General features: G+C 33.8%; 1 protein-coding gene across 2 annotated transcripts in view; it reads right to left on the bottom strand.

Annotated features, from left to right (window-relative positions):
- The window catches only part of LOC111042878 (max dimerization protein 1-like), a 170,292-nt gene that overhangs the window by 3,007 nt on the left and 143,062 nt on the right, over positions 1–24,223 (bottom strand). For both annotated transcript variants that reach the window (XM_022327593.1, XM_022327594.1), the window contains one exon: positions 5,609–5,825. In XM_022327593.1, the coding sequence (XP_022183285.1) occupies positions 5,609–5,825 (217 nt within the window). The remainder of the gene's footprint in view (positions 1–5,608; positions 5,826–24,223) is intronic.

Here is a 24,223-nt window from a genome sequence, read left to right as displayed (position 1 = left end):
TTGGCGTCGTAGTTTTTCCTAACGAACTGTGCCTCGTTGTGCAGCAACGGGTAGAAACCACACGTCACCGCACATGATTTTGTATTTTCAACGGAATGAATAATAATAACAGTGATAATTTAATACATTTTATGTGGATACATATGTATAAGTATTAGATTTTTGTTGGTTTTCCTCGCCTTTGTTGAAAATAAATTAATACTATTTTAACAATTTTATAACATACGTATATGTATATTTAGGTATAGTGATGGCGTGATCAATAAATCTCCTGGAATATAATGAGCACCATTCTCTAAACTTCCTGTCGACTATCGGTTAAAATAAATTAATGGCACACGAAAGATTTATGTTGAAAAACCTTTATAGACACTGTGAGCACTATAATTCGTAAGTTGGTACGTTATAGCAAAACACAATTGTATTTGTTGTGCGTTAGACTTGATCAGCACGCAATTTAATATGCAACAATAAATGCCGATAGGTATATTGTAAATAACAGAATTACATTACACTTAGTGATTATTTGTTTAGTGTAAAAACCATAATTAATTTGTCAACATATATTTGGACAAATTTCACGAAAATAATATAATTTTGTAATATAAAATTGTTATAGGTACAAAAGAATGATATTACTTTGAGTTAATAGATTTAAAATCGTAAAAAATAAATAAATCTTGGAACTGTAGTGTTGCAGTGTAATAGTATCTACCTATATGGTTGTCTTACAGACGGTCAGTATACCCTTTTTAATCAAGGCCGTGATTCTTTTTATCTTCGGATATCGTTCACCACGATGTAATTTCAGGCGATATTCCGGACAACAATAAAACATGTATACTTACAAGGACGATCACATCTCGGTGCAACTATTAAACCATGTGCAATTGTGCATTGTGCATATGCACACAAACAGCATACATAATGTTCATTATATATACATGTGTTATGTGTGTATATTGTATATGGACGTAGGATTAGGGTCACCGGAGCACTAAAACTTTTCTTATTTCCTCATCAGTAAGGTGGTGGAAGCGTGAGTGTGAATGGGTGGAGGGGGTTTTTACGGTGTGGCGGTGTCGACGGTGGGTGGGGATATTTTACGAAGCGGTGGTGTGCGTGGTTATACCGTTCAAATTACTGGGGAACGATTCAAACCGACGACGTCGGACGTATTTCCGTCCGCAGACCCATTCGACCGGTTAATGGAACGGAAAATTGAGCACGCGAAAAAAAAAAAAATATATATATACCTATTGACGAAATTCACGCCGAAAACGAGATGCCACCGCGGCCACCACCTATCCTTCACCTGCTGCGCGTTTTCTCGTCTTGTTTTTCTTTTCGTCGAATTTTCTTTATCTGCGTCCAGAGGGCTCAAAACTAATAACGCGGTAAACCGCGAGGGTCCTCTCTATCTCTCTTTCTTTCTTTCTCTTTCTCTCTCTCTCCCGCTTCCACCACCTCTCTAATACGTCATTATATCCGTCCAAACCACTCGCACTGCCATCACGGAAGTCGTAAAATACGTTGAAAATGTTTCCTCGAATATATCTCACCTAAATATAATATATTATATAGGGTGATTTTTTTCATCATGATTAATGAGATATCCTTATCCAGTCATTATACGATTAGGGCTTTGCATTGTATTCCATATTTTTTTATCATAACTTTTTTTTTTTTTATTGATCTTAAGCTTCGGTAACTGAGGCAATTAGCTGTAGTAGGTATTGTAGGATTGTATTGTAGGTTTTGTATTGTATATTTTGGGACGGTAGGGGGGAACACGTGTATGTTTGTTTTTGGCAGAATTTCGAATGGGGCACCCGTAGGTTTCTGCCATGCCCCGGGGGTGGGGTGCACTTGTTCTCCGGTCACCGCGACTTGTCCGGAGAAAAATTCCGCCCGGTGGCCGAGGAATCATAACTTATGTATAAATATATTTTTTGATAAAATACAAAAAAAAAATAACCCATGGTTTATGATAAAAAGAATCACCCGGTACGAACGGGGTCATCGACGATGGTGGTTACACTATAACTTTGCTTGATAGGCTGTTTATTATACATTATGATAATAATATTAGTATAATATTATAATAGTGTTTATAACCATGCGACCGACGGCAACGAGCGTAAACCCAAGAGGGATTTTTTATGCAAGTTTTTATTCCAAGCATTTTGACTGATTTGTTATTTCATATAGGACCAACAATACAATTTTTATTATACCATATAGCATTATATTATATTAAATATATTGTTTATATATATATATATATATATGTATATATATATAATTATAAGTAGATGGAAAACGATCAAACATTTTTTTACAATAACCTCGCACCCGCAATATAATATACTTTTAGGTAGACATATAATTTATATTATTTATTTATTTATTTATTTAATTTATTATACATGTAATATGTAGCTCTACATAACAAATTTAATGAGAATAACATTGTAACAAATTAAAAAGTTTTTTCCGGAAAAGTCTTATTTTTAAAAGGGGTTTACAGCGTACGTAGGAAAACGTCAGACAATTTAAATTCAAAATTAACGAGGCATAACAGATGTATGCATACAATTGGACGAATCGAGTCTGCAACAATATCGTATTATATTACATAATATTATTATTATTGTATTATCATAAATTATATCCGCCTGGGCCCTTATTACTTTGGTCGTAGTGAAATTTTGAAATTAATTTTTGTTTCTATAATATTATAATATGTTGTTCAAGTCTCTTATGAAGAATAGCTTATAATTAATACGCGAATTGTCTTTTTTCTGTGAAAACCTTTAAGCTGAATTTAATGACGTCCACTCTTCCCTCCATCGTATACAATGGTGACGTGGATGGCAAGAGGACGGTGGAAGGAGGGATAGATGGAGCTGGGGAAGAAAAAAAATTGGCGGTCTCATCAATCCTCCGGCCTTTTAATTTCGTTTCTGTCAGCCGGGGTCGGCAAAGGAAGAAAAACCGTCCGAGAGCATTATTTTCCGAGTTTATTAATGAAATTAACGAGAGCAAAAGCGCAGAGACGTGACCCTGTGGCCTTTGAACGCCCCGGGTCTAAGATATTCACTCGAAAAACAATTTATTGCGGAGAAATTAGTTAATTTAAACGAGTTGAATATGCGTCTGCCACCGCCACCCGACTGATGCAGGCGTCACCCTGCAGAACAACAGCATAGAAGGACGGATAAAAAGCCGGTCCTAACTAATGAGGAATGCCGACTAACGAGCTACGAAGTGTCTTCTTCTTTTCCTACGTCAGTACGTTTTAACTCGAGTTTTTTTTTTTTATTCATTTCTTCGCAATGAAAGTTCTTATTTTATATTCGTATTTTGACGAGCAAACATAAAATAATGTTTTCATTCTATCAAACGAGTTGTTCGATTTTTTGGAGGAAAGTTTTTGGACTGGTGATTAATGTCCACATTTTCTGGAAGTGTTATTTAGAAAGATATGATATACCTTTGATTATATGAGCAAGTTCATTTTTAAATAAAATTATCGAAATTGAATGAGCCGTAAGTCCTAACACCGGATAACTTAAAATCTCTTTGAAAAAGTGACAAGATTTAGTCCTATAACGTTATTATAAATAAAAAAAAAAATTACAACACAACGGTGTAAAAATGTAATTTTTTTTTCACATGCACGAACCAATGATAAATCCTTCTCTATTTCAATAACCACATTATGTATCGTAATTGAAGTAGCCTCTGGATGTCAAATAACAATTTTGGTAGATGCGTATATTATCGCATTATTCCTGCATATATGTTATGACATAATTCGATTAGAACACGTTCCATCACTTAACAATTGCGCGTTGAAGGGTTTCATGCGATTTATTTAGGAAGCAAAATGTGTAATACGGTTACAACAATCATATTATTGTTAGTGTGGCGTTCACCTGGGTTGGAGAAATCGTTGAAATCGTCCTTCTCCGTGAAATTCGTATCGTATCAATACATATAATATGTAATGGATACGAACTCGTATATTGAAGAGACGGCCATCATAAATTAATTCAGTTTGCATACAAATCCACTCGTATTAACATAGGGTATATACAATACACATAAAATTTAAAATAATCTCGTGGGATGATATGTGTATATTTTTTATAATAATATGCTGTCAGTGATTGATCGGAACTTATATTGATAAACACAATGGACCAACAATAATTGGTGTTCAATCAGCTTAAAAAAACCGTTTAAAAACATGTCAACTCATACACATTCCGGTCCACTGATCGAAAAATAAAACACTATGCGCCTGACAGCTACTTATAATAATTTAATTATATACTCGGAAATTACTTTGGAGCCATAATTCGAGGCAATGTACGATTTATATGAGTATAATATTGTGTATCACAGTATAGGTACGCGATGCACGTGACGTTTGACTTTGAGTATTGCGAATAATGGCTCTGACGGCGGTCTAGCATGCACGCAGTGCGTGGGAAGGAGAATTATTTATTTATATATATATATATATTAGACTATCAGAGAACTATCATAGCGTTGACCCCTAATGTTTATTTTTAATTGAAAATCGTTATCTTAAACGTGAGAAATATATTTAAGACGTGTAAGTATTCCGCGTTATATATAATATTATGTGTGGTGCGTGCCACACCGTGGTATTATATACGTAGGATGATATCGATTTGAAGTGCTACCACTAAACGATTTCGTGGTTCCTTTCGAGGCTTTTTAATTACTATATTTAATAAGTACATTCTATTTCACATTCTATTATCAGCCTAAAAATCATATGGCTAGGATTGATTACAGTCTACTACATTATGTTATGTACTATTATACCATAAGTCGAATAATAAATTATATTTTATTTGCATAGTTCGATGAAAAATGTTTACAAAAATAAAATACATATGTATCATACAGGGTTTAGGATTTTGAAATAAAAGAGTTACCATCTATTTATTTACTGTTTTATTTTATTTTCATTGTATTAGGTATTCAATATTTCAGTATTTCATTATTTATTATTTAAACAATAGATTGTGGGTATAAAAACATTCACACTATTAAAAATAGCTGTCACAATCACCTGATATAAACGAGTATAATATACACACCTATACAAGGGTTGTTTATAAGTACTATTGTGCGCTATATATGTGGTCATTACGGACTGCTTATGAACCCTGCGAGTATTAGGAAGATCGGTAGAAAAAACTTTCGAATAACGCTTATGAGAACGACACTTGAGTTTTGATATTAGTCGGGGCCGTCCGTTGGGTGGTGCGAAAAGGGTAATGCATAATTATGGGTCGAGTAGTATTGATATTATAAACACTCTACACTAATTTGGAGACTAGTTTGCCCTTTCTCGCAGTAGTTTACCCCTCAAAAATTCAAATTGGTTGGAAAACAACATTGAGTGTGGGTGCGCTGGGCGATGGTCATCGAAACGAAAATCAATTCGTCCGGCCCCTCCCGCAATGCCCACCCAAAATACGAATGAAGTTCAACCGTCATCGTCGTTATTGTTTGTAATATTATTATTTTACATATCATACTAAAATATAATATGGTGACGTACCTGATTCAGATATAGATGGCGACGAAGACGTGCTGCACGCGGACGAGGATGTCGATGCACCAGACGCGGTCGTGTAGCTACTGGACTCAGACACGGAACGGCGTTTGTTCACATTTAATGTGGTCGTCAACTGGTCCAGTCTCCGCCGCAGGTATCTATGCTCTCGGCTCAGGGTGTCCTTGTGCATTATGTGTTTTTTCTCCTGCGATTCCAAATTCTGTAACACATCCAAGAAAGCATCGCAATTAATAACCATATAATTATGGACGTAAAACCAGCACGCCATACGTCAAATTTTAAATTATTATATACTATATGTGTATAATGCCGGTGTATTGTGCTTAACCACTTGAGTTTACCAACCAAACGCTAATGGACTCGTCTAACGCTTTTGTTTTTCATAATATATTAGTGACGGCTGAAGTGTTGTATAACGTACAGAGACAGATTTATATGGACGAAGAAAAGTCGCTAAACACTACCGTTATAGATAAATGTCGGGAAGGGGTTGGGGAATGGGTTGTAAAAAAAGGTTACGATTTCCGACGACAAACGTAGTAGCCGTTCCTTCCTCCTCACCCCCATAGTCACGCGGCTTGGATACTCGTTTATAATTCATCAGTGTCTCGGCGCAAAACAATCGCGGGTGGTGCATACAAAGTAGTCTTTTAAGACTCGGGTATAAGTCGTCTAATAGTCGTTGCTTATTTTTTTTTTACTCGCCCGTTGTCTTTATTATGCGCACGATGGTTTTAGCATACACGTGCGTATTTATATATGTATATATATATATATTACTATAAACGTAAAATGTTTGTATTCTATTTTGTATCGCAGCCGTTCGTGCGCATACATATATGCAAGCCGAGTGCGCACGTGTGTGATGTGTGTGTGTGTGTGTGTGTGTGTGTGTGTGTGTGTGTGTGTACTGCTGCCTGGAGAAAAATTGAAGCAAATTTCAATTGAAAGACGAGCGTTTTTCGAGTGAGGATAAAAGCTCCCTATACTCTTGTCGAAGCTGAGGAAAGTTATACACACACATTGTCTCGTGACTTATTACAGACCACGTGTTCCAAAACTACATGAATTATCACGCCCAGAGTAGTCGTTTTGTCAAGTGAGAAATTAAACAATTAATAACAAATGGCTATCAAAAATGCGTCCACCGGATAGACTCATGACAAATACCACAGAAAATAAATGAATAATCTGACAACAATAACTACTGTCTAGTTATATAGTAGAAGTCTCGTAGTTATCATCGGTTGTTTTAAGTTTAATCCACCACCATTACCTGCAGGTAATAACCGAAAGCTATACATGATCATACATAATGGTACTAATAATAAGCATAGAGGAGTATTCCGTTGAAATTAAATTTGTATTAAAGTATATATTATACTGTCGTGTAATCTGATGAATGTAGAGTCAAAACATTCACTTAGGATGACTCAGCCAATCTATTGTCGGCCAAAGAAACCATTTAAAAATGTTGGGCCAAAGTGTCCACACATATGTACATAAATAGTTCATGCAACAAATCAGTGGTACCTCGTTATAACATTTAAATTAAAATATTCACTATTTAATATAATTAACTCTGTTTCTAGTTTAGAACTACTGTTATCAGTTATCACAAATACCTCGTATTTACACAAAATAAACGTTTGTGCAATCAAAAAACATTCCTAGAAGCCGTGAAATTAGTAACGTGGTTGTAGTATTTACCATTGAACAAAACATGATTGCAATGAATATAATATTCTCATTTCTCACAGTGCCATAGGGACCGTCGATGAGTGAAGTGTAAACATATTAATCCAACATGTAAATACTAAATAGTAAATAATGTCAAGCATGGACTAACGAATAAGAGTGTTTTATGACGTATTTTGGTTATAAAGGTTACAAAAGAGATGGAATTGGTCATATCTATATGTAAATTGTGAGAGAGATAGAGAGTGATTGAGTGACAGTGAACGAGAGAACGAGGGATAGGGAATATAATACTTTATCGTAGTCGAGAGCGTTATCATTTATAACACGGCGCTTTGAATAGGCAATATAGCACCATATCTGCGTGCCAGTCTTACTAGTATATTATAATAATATTATATTATTATGCAGAAAATAAATATTATAATAACATCATTGTACATTACATATATAGGTACTAAAACTATATTATTATCGACGTAAAATAATATTTATTATTATAACGGCGACGCGTGACGACGTGACTGTATTAATTTTATTCGTTCTAAAATGACATCCACAGACGCCACATAATAATAATAATTGAGGGCATCTGACGTAGACATGTAGACACGTGCAAGTGACGTTTTTAATTTTTAATTAATTCATCACCACGCGAGAATAATAATATTATTCGTAGCTTATGTATGGTTACATTTTAATGGATTCGTGCGTTGTTTTTGTATGTGTATCTTTTATATAATATAGTCGGACGTGGTTTTGACTGACTGACCGATCAACATAGAGCCTGAAGTATGATAGCTAGAGACTTAAACTTCCCATGGTACCTTCTTAACTGTGTAAAGGTGCACTAAGAAAGGATTTGAAACAAATTTTCATTTTATAGAGGTTCCCTCAAGGATTTTGAATTTCATGATGGAAATCGAACATTTTTTTGTGTATAAATCGTTGTTATTGGTTACAGATTATAATATTAATACTATATAAATGAGTGGAAATTAGTATTTTTTGTAAATTCCTTATTTTGCATTGGTATTCGGGCAGATGATGTAAGAGCATGCATCAAATCGTTGCGTTTACATGGCATCGATTAAAGAAACTTTATTTTAAAACCAAATGTATGTTTGTTGTTTATACTCAAATACTATTGGTTGATTTGGACAAAATTCTCAGAGATTGTTTTTATTCACATTAAAAAATATACCAAGTGCTAAATCCTATCCAAAACTTGTCTCTGCCCATCTAGGTCAAATTATTTCACAAAGTAAGTGTACATCGAAGCCGATTCGTCCGTGAACCGAGGTACACTAAAACCGAAATACACCTGTGTAGTGCTGTTTTTTATATTTACTCATTTTGTTCCCGGGTGAAGTGGGGTTATATATTTAGTAATATATATATATAGCGTATACATATATAGTTTATTATTTGAGACGAACACATCACTAACACCCCGAGTAGCACGGACAAGAAGCGGCGTGAATTTCCGTTAAAAACGTCGGAGGGAAAAAAGTTATTGCTTAATAAAATACGTGCTGCGGCGGTGGAAGTACTGGAACGAGCGGACGAGCGTGTATGCTAGATGAAAATAACGATCCCGTGGTTGTAGAAAATGTCGCTTTTGTCGACTTCAAAGGACTCTGTGTGGTTCTATATATATTTATATAATACGTATAATCTATATAATGGTTTCCAGGCCATTGTCGAGATGAGGTGGGGCAGTCAGTATCGATTGTTAGAAAACGTACGGTGAAGGAGAAAAAAATTATCCCCTTACGGTGGTTTAACCCCGCAAAGTGTTTCGACGTGTCCAGTCCAGGGAGAGACGGAGAAAGAGTCTTTATATTGTGTACATATATATAGTGATAGGGCAACCGAGTGAAAGAGCGAGTGGGATTATATTATACTTTACACCCCGAAGCCATATACCCACGACGATAAACCGTGTACGACGGGACTGCTCTCGTCGGGACACTCCTAAAATTGATAGCTCTCACAATCGCAGTGTGGATTTATATCTATAGATGTATAAATGTATAGGTTGGGTGAGCGCGCGCGCGTGTGTGTTAATTCGCTCCGTTCATATTGTATACGTAAGCGGATCCGGATTTTCACCAGAGAATTCGATCGTGCGAGCAAAAACGTTTCTCTATCTCGTCACCGAGAATATCATTTTTCTACACCTATAGTTTGGGTTGGGGGAAGGGTAGGGTTCTTCCGAATTCGCTACCTATATCGGAATTATCCTGGCAGTAACTTTCAGCGAGTATATGATATAACGCCTATACTCGGAATCGCCATCATCCGTCGACGAAATTGTAATTATATTATATTTTAGCATTCCGTTAGTGGATAAACCGTGTAACTATAGTAATGCTTGGCGTGTTTATGAGGCGTTTTACAAAATTTGTTATTTTAACCATAACCGTAACAAACTTTTAAAAACATGCGATATGTTGACACATTTGAAAAAAAAAACGGAGTAATAAATAAATGTCAAGTCTTGACAAAGGTATAGCTGCCATGGCTATACCAAAAACTACATATTTTTATTCATTATATCGTTATTTCCGTCAGCCCACTGCACGACGTTGTTAGAGCACTACAAATTAAAGTAATCGTTTAAGAACGTAAAACCTTAAACCAAGCTCACCAAACAAATATTTGATGAGATCGACCTGTATAATGTGTGGTGCTATAACGACAATCCACTCAAAATGTGACTCATCTGAGTTGAAATTACTTGCACTCATACATTTGTTGTCCATTTCAAATGATAATAATAATAAGAATGATATTAAACAATTTTTTTTCTTTTGTCTCATCATTGTTGAAAAGCAATAGCCAACTAAAATAATGAAACATGACTGTTCAAATTAATTATTAACCTTGCTGTAGCAGTTTATAATATTATATATAATTATTGAGAAAACTGAATTCAAGTTTCTAATAATTAAAAAAAAAAATGATCGAGCGAGAAGAAAAAAATGATTGCAAATTGACGCTAATATTCAACTGCCACCAGCCGGCGTCAGATTTTTCATTAAAAAACTCTTAAAAACTCGATAATGAACGTTTTTCATTTTCCAGCCGACTTCCATTCCCCACCGATTTCTCCCCTTTGATGATTTATTTTTCGAGCTTCAGTCGTTTGTTAGTTGCCGCGCGCGCGTTTTTCTCTACCGCCACTGGCAGTAATTAATCGGCCGAGGCGATTTCAACGATTTGTTGTTTATGGTATGAATACAAATGTCTCACGACCACCGAGTTTTGTTTTTTCCGCTACGGAAAAAGACTGAGACCCGGAACGTTACCGGCTCCGCGGGAAATGACAAAACTAAGTTTCGCTATTTTCGCATTAAAAAACCATAATAATAATAATAATAAAACGATTACACGATTCGTATATATTTCGCTCCCCGCATTGGTAAATAAATTCAAACCTAGCTAAACGTGGTCGTAATTTACGTACGATAATCGAGTTTGGAAATAAATCACATAAAATATTTCTCCGGCGTGGTTAAACGCGATTTTCATGTTATTCTACCTAATTTTAATGACTAAAAAAATAAAATAAATTTCGTTTCATGTATTGTGCAATATATAATAATACACAAAATCACTGGTTTTTTGTTTAGAAAAATTAAGTCACGAATTCAATTCTCATTAAGCTCCATACACCCGCTAACAACGTTATCGTTTTGTCCGTATAACTGCAGGAATAATATCATATTAAAACAATTAGGGTGAATCCGTGCGAACAATGCACATTTTAGCGAGAAGCGAGAAGTATCTCTTCACACCTCGTTAAAACTCAAATCAGACCTACCAGATAACGCGAAGAAGACGATAATAATAATAACATGGCAGCTATATACCTACCTATTATTACCATTATTATTATTGTGTATACGACAAACAATAGTTTCTCGTGCTCGTTACTACCTACCACATCTTTCTCGTAAGTCCATCACTGAAATCCCATATAGAATTTTGATTATAGAACAACATATACGCACCTATATATACATATTGTTCCCAAACAAACATCTTTATACATAGACACATCGAAAGGCGTTTGACCACCGAAATCAACTGTGGTGGCGAAGGTAAATAATGATAATATTATATCAAGCGGCTCCCGCGAAAACAAGAGTAAATATACCCAAAGTCCATTGTCGTATAATACTATTGTATTGTATATATTATACTATATTATGGTAGGTATAAACACGAAACGGCGAGACTTGAAAGATTAATTGTAACTGAGACTATAACAGTATAACATATATTATGCATATATTATGTATATTATATTATTATGAGAGAACTCAATTTATTATTATTCGTTAAAAAATGTTTACTCAAATCTATATCTTTATAAAAGATAAGATTATTCTTTGGTTTTCAATTATACTTAGTTTTTGAAAAAAATTCTAATTTTTACTCAAAATGTATAAATCTATATTTCATTCAGTTTATTAAAGGCCAAATGATACATGTTATTGTTTTTGAAGCCGGTAGGTAATGTTCTGTTTCAAAAACACATAAGAAGAATATTTTTTAAATGTACCCACTGTATAATTTATAGCGATATCTGTACGTTTGCATCTAGATATGAAGATTTTTAGTTTTATACGATATTTTCGCTCAAATAGTAAAGTTATTGTGTGCGGACTATGGAGTCGAACTCCGCTTAAATTCTGCTGTAGATTCAATAAAAAATAGATCATTTGTTAGAAAAAAAAAAAAAGAACACGACAATAATAATAACATCACGCTGTATAACATTATAAAGCATACACCGGTGTACGAGGAGTGACCGGAATCACGGTTACACGCGGTATCCGCAGGTACTAGGCGCGTTTATCATCGGTGTAAGATATAATAAATATACATAAATAATAATAATTGTTTAGCCAATAGGGACTCGTCCGCTGCAGGAAACCGGCCTTCGAGTAGTGTACGTGCTCCGGTTACGCAGACGTCCAAGTTGGAGTGTGGCCGCGGGCAATGACGACGCTGTGGATTTCGGTTGGCCAGCGGGTCTAAGGGGCGGGTGGAACACGCGGCAATATACCCTCATAATTAACTCCCCGAGGTACGGTCGCCGCCGGGTTAATTGAACAAAAAGCCGGTCGTAGTCATCGCTGCCGCCGACACCGTCGTCGTCGTCGTCGTCGTTGTCGTCACACCCGGTGGGCTCGAGTCGTAAAAAAGAAAGCTTTTTCGCTTTCCGACTTGGTCGGTTTTATTATTAAAAAAAATAAAACTGTAAAACAAAGGCGTGAATTACGTGACCAAAGTGCCGTGCTACGGTATAGTGTTTTTATTTTCTCCCATAAAATGTCGAACAATTATTATTTGTCTATGTATATAGGACAACTTCGTGTAATGGATTTTCCGATTCGCCAGGACGGCAGTCAATAAACAGTGGAGATGATGCAATGATAATATAATAGAATAGTTCAACTAGTTTTTATTAAGTTCTCAGTTGTATTCCTTATATTTTTAAAAACTCGACTACCCGAGTACAACAAACTTTGCTATTAATGAAAGATTAAAAAAGAATAATAATAAATAAATAAAATCGTTCGCTCCAAAACTTTCGACAAACTACCAAGACAGAGATTTCTACGAGTTAAGCCGATTAATGTTGGTTCTAAGTAGGTTATTTCAGTCTGTTAAACACGATATTCTCTCAGGTGAACATTTTTCATGCGGTGGTCCAAAGCGATAGGAAAATAACGTCGACAAAAGTTTACATAATACATTTATAAATGTAATTTATTATACTATCAATTTTTTAGCATACACAAAATATTGTTTAGATTTTATGTAACATAGATTTTTACTAAAAAACGAAAAAACTACTTCAAAAATAAATAGAACTATTTGAAGCTGTATAAATAGGAGGAAGTTCTTATATATTATTAAGACATAATAATAATAATAATAATTTCTTTATGTATTTATGTGTATTTAATTATTTCTATATATTTTATTTATCTTTTAAACGGTGTATAATCATAGGTATTGTAGACTTTTTCAAATTTAATAATATATGTACAATGTACGTATATTGTATGTTTTATTTTTAAATCTGTAGATTATTTTAATTACTTTTAATAAAAGGATTTTATAAAGATACTATGATATAAAAGGACGGCGAATGAAGAATATTAGTACCTAATATTATAATAAATAATAGCAACTATATTAAACGTACATTAGTTTTAAATTGTAAATAGATAAATATTTTTGTCTGAGCACTCCTGCCTTTAAATTTATGATTTTGAATATTATATACAAACCATAGTATACATTATGTAATTAATCATATTTGACGAATAGAAAAAGTTAGTAATAACAAATTATAGTCAGCTATTATAGTCTATAACTGTACATAAAATCTTGACAAAATATAAGTATCATATTTGAAAGGTCAAAGCTTAAGTTAATAAAAACTTTATTACTTACTCATTCTCGAAAATCGTAATTGTTTTATAATATAATAAAATACTTTTACACCATTAAAAAAAAAATTAAATAAATGTGTTCTGAAATATTTTACTTTTAAAATATACATTGAAACTGATACGTTACTATGATAAATTGATAATCAATAATTTTTCTTTGGTCGAAAAACCGTAAGCCCTAAATTAAACATTAACTAAGACTATTTATATTTTGATCTGTACAAACGCAGGAACATAGGTATATGTGTACTCAGCAATATTTATGACACTGCCTTTTTCATGATGTAATCACAATGTTAACCTCCCGTGGTTTCCACAAACCCGGATTCTATAATTCGTATATAAAATGTCTAGTTGAGCAAGTTTTGCAGTGGCTGGATGTATATGTTAGGTTTTGGGGACGTGGAGATAAATATCTGATTAGACGGCCGGCCAAGTATGAACGACTAGGACGCATTTGTACGGCGAAAACATTACACGAGACAGCCCAGCCTTGAGGGTCTAATCGTCAACACACACACACCCACACACACACACACACACCAGTGATATGTTTGGCCCACCAAAGAAAGAACAACGATTTCCGTTATCTAACCATATATATATATATATAATATATAGGTTGTTTCTCGAGGGTCGACATTGATAAGTTATTCGGAAGCACAGTCTCTACCAACACCCGTCTTCGCGGAGAGAGAATGGGACATTTGTATAACAACCAGATCGAGAACGGTTCGGGGCGGTGGTGAGAGTGATAGTAGAAGGGAGGGGGTGGGGTGGGGTGAGAAAAGCAGCCTTGTCCAGCAGCAGCACAGCTCAACCTAAAATGAACAAACAAGTTCGATTGAAGAATGAAAAGAGAAACAGAGAGAGATGACGAGAGGAAGAGAGTAACAGTGAGATAAATAAAAAAAGCCTCTGCTAGGTTATTTATTCGATATCTTTTTTTCTCTTTCTGTACGTAGGTTTTACTTTTTTACCATAAGAAAAATAAAACTGGAGCACGCAAAATTACGTACAATAAGACGGAGTCCGCCATTTGTTATTATTCCACTCCCTCGGTGTGTCCCGACACGGTTTCCTCCCCACGACCCCTCTAACTGTTACACCCTTGCACATTCACCCGCGCTACTTTTTCGCGCTTATTACGCGAGGCCGCGAGGCTTTAAGCGATACCATTTTTCTTTCTCTCTGTTTTGGCGTGTTCCTTCACACACACACACACACACACACACACACACACATGCACACATATGCATATATACATACACCACTGAACATACTTATATATATAAACTGACTTTTTCCTTAAGGTCTTTTTTCTTTTTCACATTTATCGAGGGACATTTTTTATTCAATGCCTCTATTGCATCTACGTGGTGGCGCTCGTGCGCGGTGTATATACATGCTGCAGCCATATATCCTGTATATCGTGCACTGCGATTCGGTTGCAATTTAATAAATGGAATATTAATATAATATTGCGTACGGCACGTGGAGACGAATTTATTATACGTTTCCTCGTTTGATAACGAGGACAATAAATAAATAAAAAAATAATAATAAATAGAAGAGGTAAACAATTTCCGCCTCAATTTATACTACACGCATTCGCCAGACTATCCAACAGCAGACATCCACGCAGGTGTGCGTACATGAGTTTCAATCGTAATGTTTGGTGTATATATATATATACTGCATTTGTGTCTCATTTTATGAAATATAAATAAAAAAATATTAAGCAACAATTATTCAAACATTATTTTCCTCGTCTTCTCAACATAATGCCTTCGACTGTAGTGCTTGTACATTAAACTGTCATAAATATTAAGTACGCAAATACTCATCATTGTCGTCTTATAATAATTCATAACTAAAATATATATTTTTATCACAAATAAAATTCTCTGTTTTCACGTGCACATATTTGTAACGTCTAACTAACAAACCTTCATATTCATGTAACGTTGTAATTATGTTGTTGAATTTATTTATTTTTTATATTTGTTTGTATATTATATCGGTGTTGTACGCGGAGTTTAAAGATTCATAATATTACCATTAAATTTGTGAATTTCGTGCACCAACGACGGTGGTAGCGCGGTACATGTGCACACTTTCACCAGTAGGTAGCACAGTTTAGGTCAGTTATTTGGTATATTTACTGGTATTATGTTTGTATAATATAACATCATTCGGCAAAGCGTATTTAAATAAAACAGTAATTCATCTCGATTTACGCGAGGGATTTCCTTTTCCTGGTTATATTATACGGCGAGAAATCAAATCAAAGGACTGTCTTTTTAAAAAATGTAATAGTTTTATCTTTATTATATGGCCTTTTGAAATATTTTTTTAATTTCAAGCGCTGATAACTACATCTGCAAAAGCTATGGTCAATCACAACGATTATATCATTCAAGAAAATATTTTCAAATACAGTAGACTACCATCATGGTAGTTAGATATCTGTAATAATGTTGGGTTATGAACATTAAAATATAATTATATTATATTATGATACTTTTTAGTTTAATCGGGAATGAAACATGGGAATTCACGACGACTACGAATTTATGCAAAATATGTGTTCTATTACCAGTGTATTATATTATAGTATAGGTAAATTTAAAAATATTTGTGTTCACGATTATGAAACGCACTCAAAGTTGATTAATTATATGACTTCTGGCGTGATCTTAAAATTAAATAAGTTAATGTTATGCTTGAGCACATCAAATTTTTTTGGCATAAAAATTACATATACACATGTGAAAGTGTAATTTATATAAAACTAAGCCTATAAGAGGCTGTCTCTTTTATATAATATTGTCAGCACTCGACTTTAAATGTATAGACATAATATCATCAGCTGTACATTTCTAAGTACTATACAGCTTTGGGATTTTAAAATTGTAGTAAATATAATGTATTCATTTATATTCTGAAAAATTATAAAACAATAGAATAGGGTGGAAAATACTTCTTAATAAACTGAATAATAATTTATACATGTATATGTTTTATATATATATATATTTCCATCTACGACTTACGAGCTATATAATTGCTATCTTTTAGTGTTTTTTAAAGACCTACTTATATTTATATTTATAATATTATCAACATTTTAGGAAAAATATTGTTAAATAAAATACAATTTAGCTATATTTTTCCATTTTATTTTATCGTCGAGGAATAATGACGCCACACTTTAATAAAATACTGATGACAATAAATAGAACCAGAGACATTGCAGCATTTTTTTTTTAAATTACAGAAAAACTGGAGAGCGAAAAATATAAATGACAGAATTTTGTTAAATACATTTTTAGTTCACACAAATGGAATGTACCCACCACCTAAAAATGCCTTTGGAACTTACCCAAAGGCTTAATACACTTCGATAAATTATACTTAAGTTGAGTCATAAGCACATTTTGGTAGATTTATCGCCAAGTACTCTTATACCTCTCATTTTACGTTCTATCATTATACACTGAGTGTTTTTAACACACTTGACGAGCATATCTATACATAAAATTATTTATATACACCGAATAGCTAAAAACACATTATCCAAAATATGTAAATGAATGTATCTATTGTTTATAAAAACTGTTAAATAAATCAATAGTAAACGCATGCTGTTGTTTACGCAATTTCAAGTATACATACTATTTAGGTGGTCGAGTGGAACATATTATATTAGATTTATGTACATATTATTATTATATTATCAAATTTTAAAATATTTTTAACCTGATACTTTAAAAATTAAGTTATCTTACTAGTATTCTACTATTCTCGTAATTGTCTTACATCATAGAACATTGTAAATTTCCAATAAACATTAAATTGAATTAACAAATAACATTTGTGTGTATACTTTTTAAAATCACGATTCCAATGAAAATAGTTTGTACAAAGCGTTGTTATTGTTTAATTTTATAGGTTCCTACTATCGGTATCGAAATTTAATCATCGTTTTTTAGGAATCCGGAATACTTCTTGAAGTTTCAAACTCGAGCTAATGTAATTTGTCAAACATTTCATGAATTTTATTTATAACAATTTCGATTTACTATTTAGTGTGAGTTAAATTCGATTTTGTTTGGTGTAGGTGCAAGTAAACTTAAGTTTATGGAATTAATTAATACACACACCCACACACCTATCCCTAAAATGCACAAAGAGGTTCGATGTAGGTTGCTCTTTTATCATTCGATTATATGTGAAGAAAGAGGGGAGACAAATGCTGAGAGCAAAATTAAATTAAAAGACTAGAATAAAAAAGAAATAAGGACCACGAGCAGAAAAAATAAAAGATCCAAATTTCAATATAAATGCAAATTACTTTAAATGTCGCTGTTTTAACCCACAACACTCACTGTCACGCCTGCCGACTTCAAACCACATGAGAGTTGCTCGGGAAAACTTATAGTGAGTTTCTGTGGAGTTTTTGGATTGATCAAACGAGGAATTAGCGATGATGACGGGCCTCATACGACACAATACATAATTTAATAACCATTGGACTACTTCTGTGAAGTTTTTGCCGAAAAGCAATTATAACTTTGCCCCGAAAAATAAATTGGCTCCCCCTTCCACTAATTTCTCAACACTTTTTGCGTGACATGACGTTATAGTTTTAGTACTAAACAGTTTATGTAGACAGAAAGTCTATAAAGCCAAAGTAAAATCATTGAGACCTTTTGGGATTTCTATCAATCACACCGTTCAATAAAACCAATTAAAAACTTAATGAAACAGCGGTAACTAAAATTTTAGGGAGTAGTAGTAAATTGTAATCATACTTTTCTTAAATGTCTGTATTAAAATAATAGTTTAGTAGGGATGGTTAAGTATGTAGGCACAGCGTTTTAAAATATATTTAATGGAACTATGGACTAAGTATTATTACCTAATAGATAAAAAAGTTTTTGAAAATATAACAAATCTTTAAATTATTAACCTTGCTTACAAAATTAGTCTTATGTGTACCGTAAGATATTATCATATTTTATTCAAGCTTATTTGATATAAATAATACATTTAATGTAATTTCTTATAAACAGTCGTATTCAAATTTAAATACCAGTGAGAAATTAAATAACGTAATGACTTTTAAAAATAAATGACAAAAGTTTTAAAATGTTTATTCAAGAATCGAGTAAAAAAAACTTTTAAACGCCAATTGTTCGTCTCTTTAGAATAATATTTGAACAAAATTTTGTTTAACGCAGACGAGTACCAAACTATTATAAACAATATAAGCTCAACATTTGAATTTAAACACTCGGAGCATCTGAAATAGTCAAGGTATAATATTATACACAGACATCTACAGAAATATTACTATACTATAGCGTATTCCTAGGTAAGTCACAATAATCGATGCAATGAAAAAAAAACTTTTCAGTGAATTTCGTTTCAAAAATCGTCGAGTTCGGATGACATAATTTTTTTTACTGAGTAGCTTCTCGGTTTTGGCCTTTGGGGCAACGAAAAATATAAAATAAAATGTGAGCATGGGGCGTGGAGGTGGGTAAAAAGGCTAGTTTGGGTAAAAAACCAATTTACCCTTTCTGTATGTTATTATTGTACGTATGTATATATATAAACGCTGCAACGATATAATAATAATGGTACACCTAATGCATTTCCAAGTGGCAAACGTCGAATTGTTTTCGGTTTTGCGTCTATAGCTGTATATATCTATAGGTGGGTGGGTATCTTTTCTCGGCTCCAAATGATATTCGCATCACGCTCGGTGCAGTAAGCTGCATTCGTACAGAGATCGAAATGTCCCAGAAGAGAACGGCCCAAGGTAGGGTCGGAGCAGGAGAGGGGGGCACGACGAAAATTGCCAGGCGAAATTTTCAACCCCGTGGATGTATATAAACACACAATCAGCGAGACTGCGTAGAGGATAAAGCGCGAACCGAATAAAAATGTCTATAGCAAGGAACGGTGGAATCGAAAAAAAATGTTTGGTGAGGAAACCCGTGCCAGCTTATATGTATATAACATTACCAGCGACAGAATCGGTGCGATGAGATGGTAGGGGGGGGGTTGTGTTTTGAAAGCGGCGGCCCGTGATAATACGTGACACGAGCGACGGAGAAACCTTCCTTTTGATTGGTTTTGACGTCATCGACCTGGCGTACTTTTTGAAAAACAAGAAGCGCATACATCTCTCTGCAGACATCGTCCCCGCTTTTGGATTTTTAAAATTGAGCTCTTATTATATTTGTATAACTTCAAGTCGTTGGAAAAAAATGTTATTGTATAATTTATTTATCTGGAATTGTTGATATATAATTATAGAGCTCTGAACTATATTAGGTAGCGTATTTGTATATACTTACAAGCATTTAAATTTTACACAAAAATATCAGTGTCACAGAGACACCAAAAAACGAAAGTACCCAAGATCTCTTAAGTTAAAGTGCTTTTATATACATATATATATATATTACATATTATATTTTCCAAACATACAATACTTATGAATACAAATCTTTCGAAAATATTCTGCATTATTCATTTTGGAATAGAACACAGATACAATAAGTATCTTATGTCATCGACTTATAAAAAGAAGAAAAAAATACATTTTTCAATAATGCGATGTTATTAATAAGTATATAATATATAGGTCATTTAGTTATATACAAGAGCAGTTTTTTTTATTTGAAAACAAAACAACTGATTGAATAAACGAGTGTATACATTGAGTAAAAAAAATCAGCTTGTACACATTACAGCTACGAGTATATTATTTTTATTGTATACCTAACTATTGCTTTAGAAAGCTGAGGAGGATAACACTGGCTAGTTAAGAAAAACATATCAATTGAGTAAACGTTATACGCACAAGGAAAAACCTGCAGGGAGAGTCGTGGTAGATTTAAAAAGAAAAGTGAACTTCTGTGTGAACTACGCCACTACCCTAATATCCCGTGTATTTTATTTGTTTGATTGTTTATTATTATTATTATTATTGTGTTTTTTTTTTACTAAAGTCTTTATCAAAGTCGATTTGTCACTCCTTCGTAAGCGGGCCCAAGATTATAAATTATAAGAACAAGATGCCCTGAAGGTTAGTAGTTATTACAATACTACTTGTCATGAGTATTAAAAAGAATACGATTATTACATTTTACGGAATTCTTTTTGCAAACGATCAGATACACATTATTACATGCATATATAGTATGATATTTAAAATATGAAATAATAGCATTTGAAGATTTCGCATTTGTGTATTGTAGGCTATCAACACTATTAGATTTTTTGTAGAAACACTAGAAACATTAATTAAGTACATGTTGGGGAATCAACATGATGGAAATCTTGTCATCGACAAAGTTCATTTGGTTCTATCTTCTACGAGTTCTACGGTACACGGGCACACAACCAGACATTGGTGTGATAATAATAAAATAGATTGATATTTTATGTAATTGTGTACGAAATGATAAACGCTATTCACGGGAGGTATATCGATAGTTTTGGAATTTTATAGTTTTTCAAACTAATTGTTCAATAAAAATAAAAACTACTATTTAGCAGTTTAAACGAACAAGGGTTTTTGTTTTTATTATTATTATTATTTTTTATTCGTTTCATGTCATTGCAGCTTTTCCCCTCGAAATAATTAATATTAGATTATTGCGTAAAGGTTCGTAATGCCACGGACCTAATGTGTTCATAAATCTACTCTGTATATAATTAAAAAATAGCTATACCGTAATTCCTGCAGTATATATACACGTGGTGTGGGTACAAACATTAAAAGTAAATAATGTAATTGAACACTGCCGTCTTCGATCGTTTTTGTACAACTACTATATTATCGCCACATAGTACAATCCAATATATTATTGCAACGGTTTGATATTTCACGATAAAAATACCGAAACAGATTTATAACATACATAGATATGATTAGACTTACAGTGATAGGCCAATTTTTAAGAACCAAAAAACAGGAGGCTGTCTTAAAATAATAAGCAATTAACAATATCTCTTTGAATACGTTTGATTTGAACTTATTATTCTATGAAGAGATTATCTACGTACACCAATCAAAATAAATAGTATTTAAATTTCGTATTTTCTTTACTATTATGTCGATTTAGAAAAGAAGTTTGAAATAGTTATTTTTGTTCCTAAATATTGATTTATTCACGAAACGCTTATGTACCTATGTAGTATGTACTATATTATGTTACGGCATTATTTCAATATGATATCGTACACGCTATACGTACTAAAGCTATAATAATAATGTTGACGAATGAAACACGTTTGAAACAATATATTTTTATTCGCTGCCGTAATTAAATACAATATGCATAACACTGAGCGTGGTTTATTATATAATAACACACACTCGAGTTGACGTTTCGCCGCGCGGAATGATGTGAAGTCACGGGACTATAATAATAATAATAATATAATATATAGAACGAAAACAAAGTATTCCCGGACCTCGGTTAGTAAAACCACATTTTTTTTTTTTTAATGCTCGCTCGACTGTAATTGGGTTCGCTCGAGGCAGAAACCTCGCGGGAAATCGCGTTAAAAAAAAAAAAACCAAAACAAAACAAAGAGAGAGAGAGAGAGAGAGAGAGAGAGAGAGTAAGTGAGGGAGAGGGCGGAAGAAAAAAAAACGAGGAATAACGACTCGACCGTTTGTTTCAGTCGCATTTGTCTTGTCATCCGCAAATTGCAAATGTGCGAAGAACTTCGGACGCACACCGTGCTTCGGGGACCGCCCGGAGGACTCGGCTATATACAGATAAATAGGACGGGGACAATGTTCGGTATACACGAGCTGTATATGTATTATGTATATATATATGTATACAAATATATGCACCAACGGATAAGACCTTTACTATCCGACTCCTATCGCGTCGGGTATACATCGTTATAATAATTTGGTCGTTCCTTTTTCTCGCTATATTTACTGCGTGTATAAACAATATAATATATTATGCGCTGCTGCACGCCGTCTTAATGCGTGTCGGGTCGTACCGAATTCGATTTCTAGTAAGTTCTGTGCGGTATATAATATGTACCGTAATCGGTACTATTGCAATACTATAGATAACGGGTGTGCGTGTGTGTCTGTATTTTTACAAAACATAAATATAGAAATTGTACATTAAATAGAGCTTGCGCAAAACAATACATAAGACCAGCATATTTACGCATCGCTTATCATTGTTTAAAAAGTAAACGGCAACAAATCCAAAAGAGATGCGAGAAACAACGAAAAAATAAAATAAAAAAGCTATGCCGAGGGGAAAATTATAACTTTTTAAAAGTTCATTTGTCATTTTTAGCATTGAAGCAGAAAAGAAATATTGAATAACGGGTAGTTGTAGACGGTCGCGCCGTCAGTGGTGAGGGGCTATAGGGGATAGGAAGGAACCTTTTTCTCTTTACATTCTTCAAGAATTTATTTTGCATTAAAAAAACTCACCCACTTGGCACAGGCAAAAAGGCTTTTCGGATTATATTCAGTTGTTATTGTTGTTTCGTGCTATATCTATGTTTATTAAAAAAATCTCTTTTCGATGTAAGTTCCGTGTTTTTTTCTGCTCTCTTTTCGTTCAAACTTTATTAATGAACTTTATATACGTCAGAAGTGTAGGGGGTCGAACTTTATGAATTTTCCTTTGGAAGTAATATTAACGACCAAAGATGAAGGGAGATTGGGTGAGCGAAATAAAGAGAGAAGGAAAAAAATCTCTGCAAGCAACGGTTGGACGAACTTTCTGATTTGCAAAACAACAGCCGTCGGGTGCCATTTATTACTTGTCTATTCTCGAGACCAAAATCCCAGGGTTAAAAACCATAAATCACCCGGCAATATGGCCGGACGGACGGAGGCGAGCAGTCGATCGTTTTGTCAAGTTTTTCCTTACAAATGACTAAAAATGATTTAACCTCGCTGGAATGTAATACACACGCCCACACACACACACACACACAAACACGAACGTGTACACACATACCCAAGCACAGGGAGAGGAGACGTAACAAGGTCATTAAAAACACGACGTGGGGGGAGAGGGGAGAACTTTTCAAACGAGACGACTATAATATATATTGAAAAACAAGTGGGGCAACGCGAATACACGACGTATTGATTTTATATAGATTAAAAAAACAAAAAAAAAAAACCTAAATAAAAACTTTTATTACACCATCGCAGTTGCATCGGTTATGAAACCAGGCGGAGTACAGACCATTTAAGCAGATACGCGTATACTTAATCGGTTATTTGTTAGAACTGTGACGATCAAAAGTCTCACAAACACACACACACACACACACACACACACACACACACACACACACACACACACACACACACACACACACACACACACACACACAC

This window comes from Myzus persicae, unplaced genomic scaffold (genome assembly GCF_001856785.1).
Source record: "Myzus persicae strain clone G006 unplaced genomic scaffold, MPER_G0061.0, whole genome shotgun sequence".
Lineage (NCBI taxonomy): Eukaryota > Metazoa > Arthropoda > Insecta > Hemiptera > Aphididae > Myzus > Myzus persicae.
The sequence above is the reverse complement of the archived record's forward strand: the minus strand, read 5'-3'. Positions and strand labels throughout refer to the sequence as shown.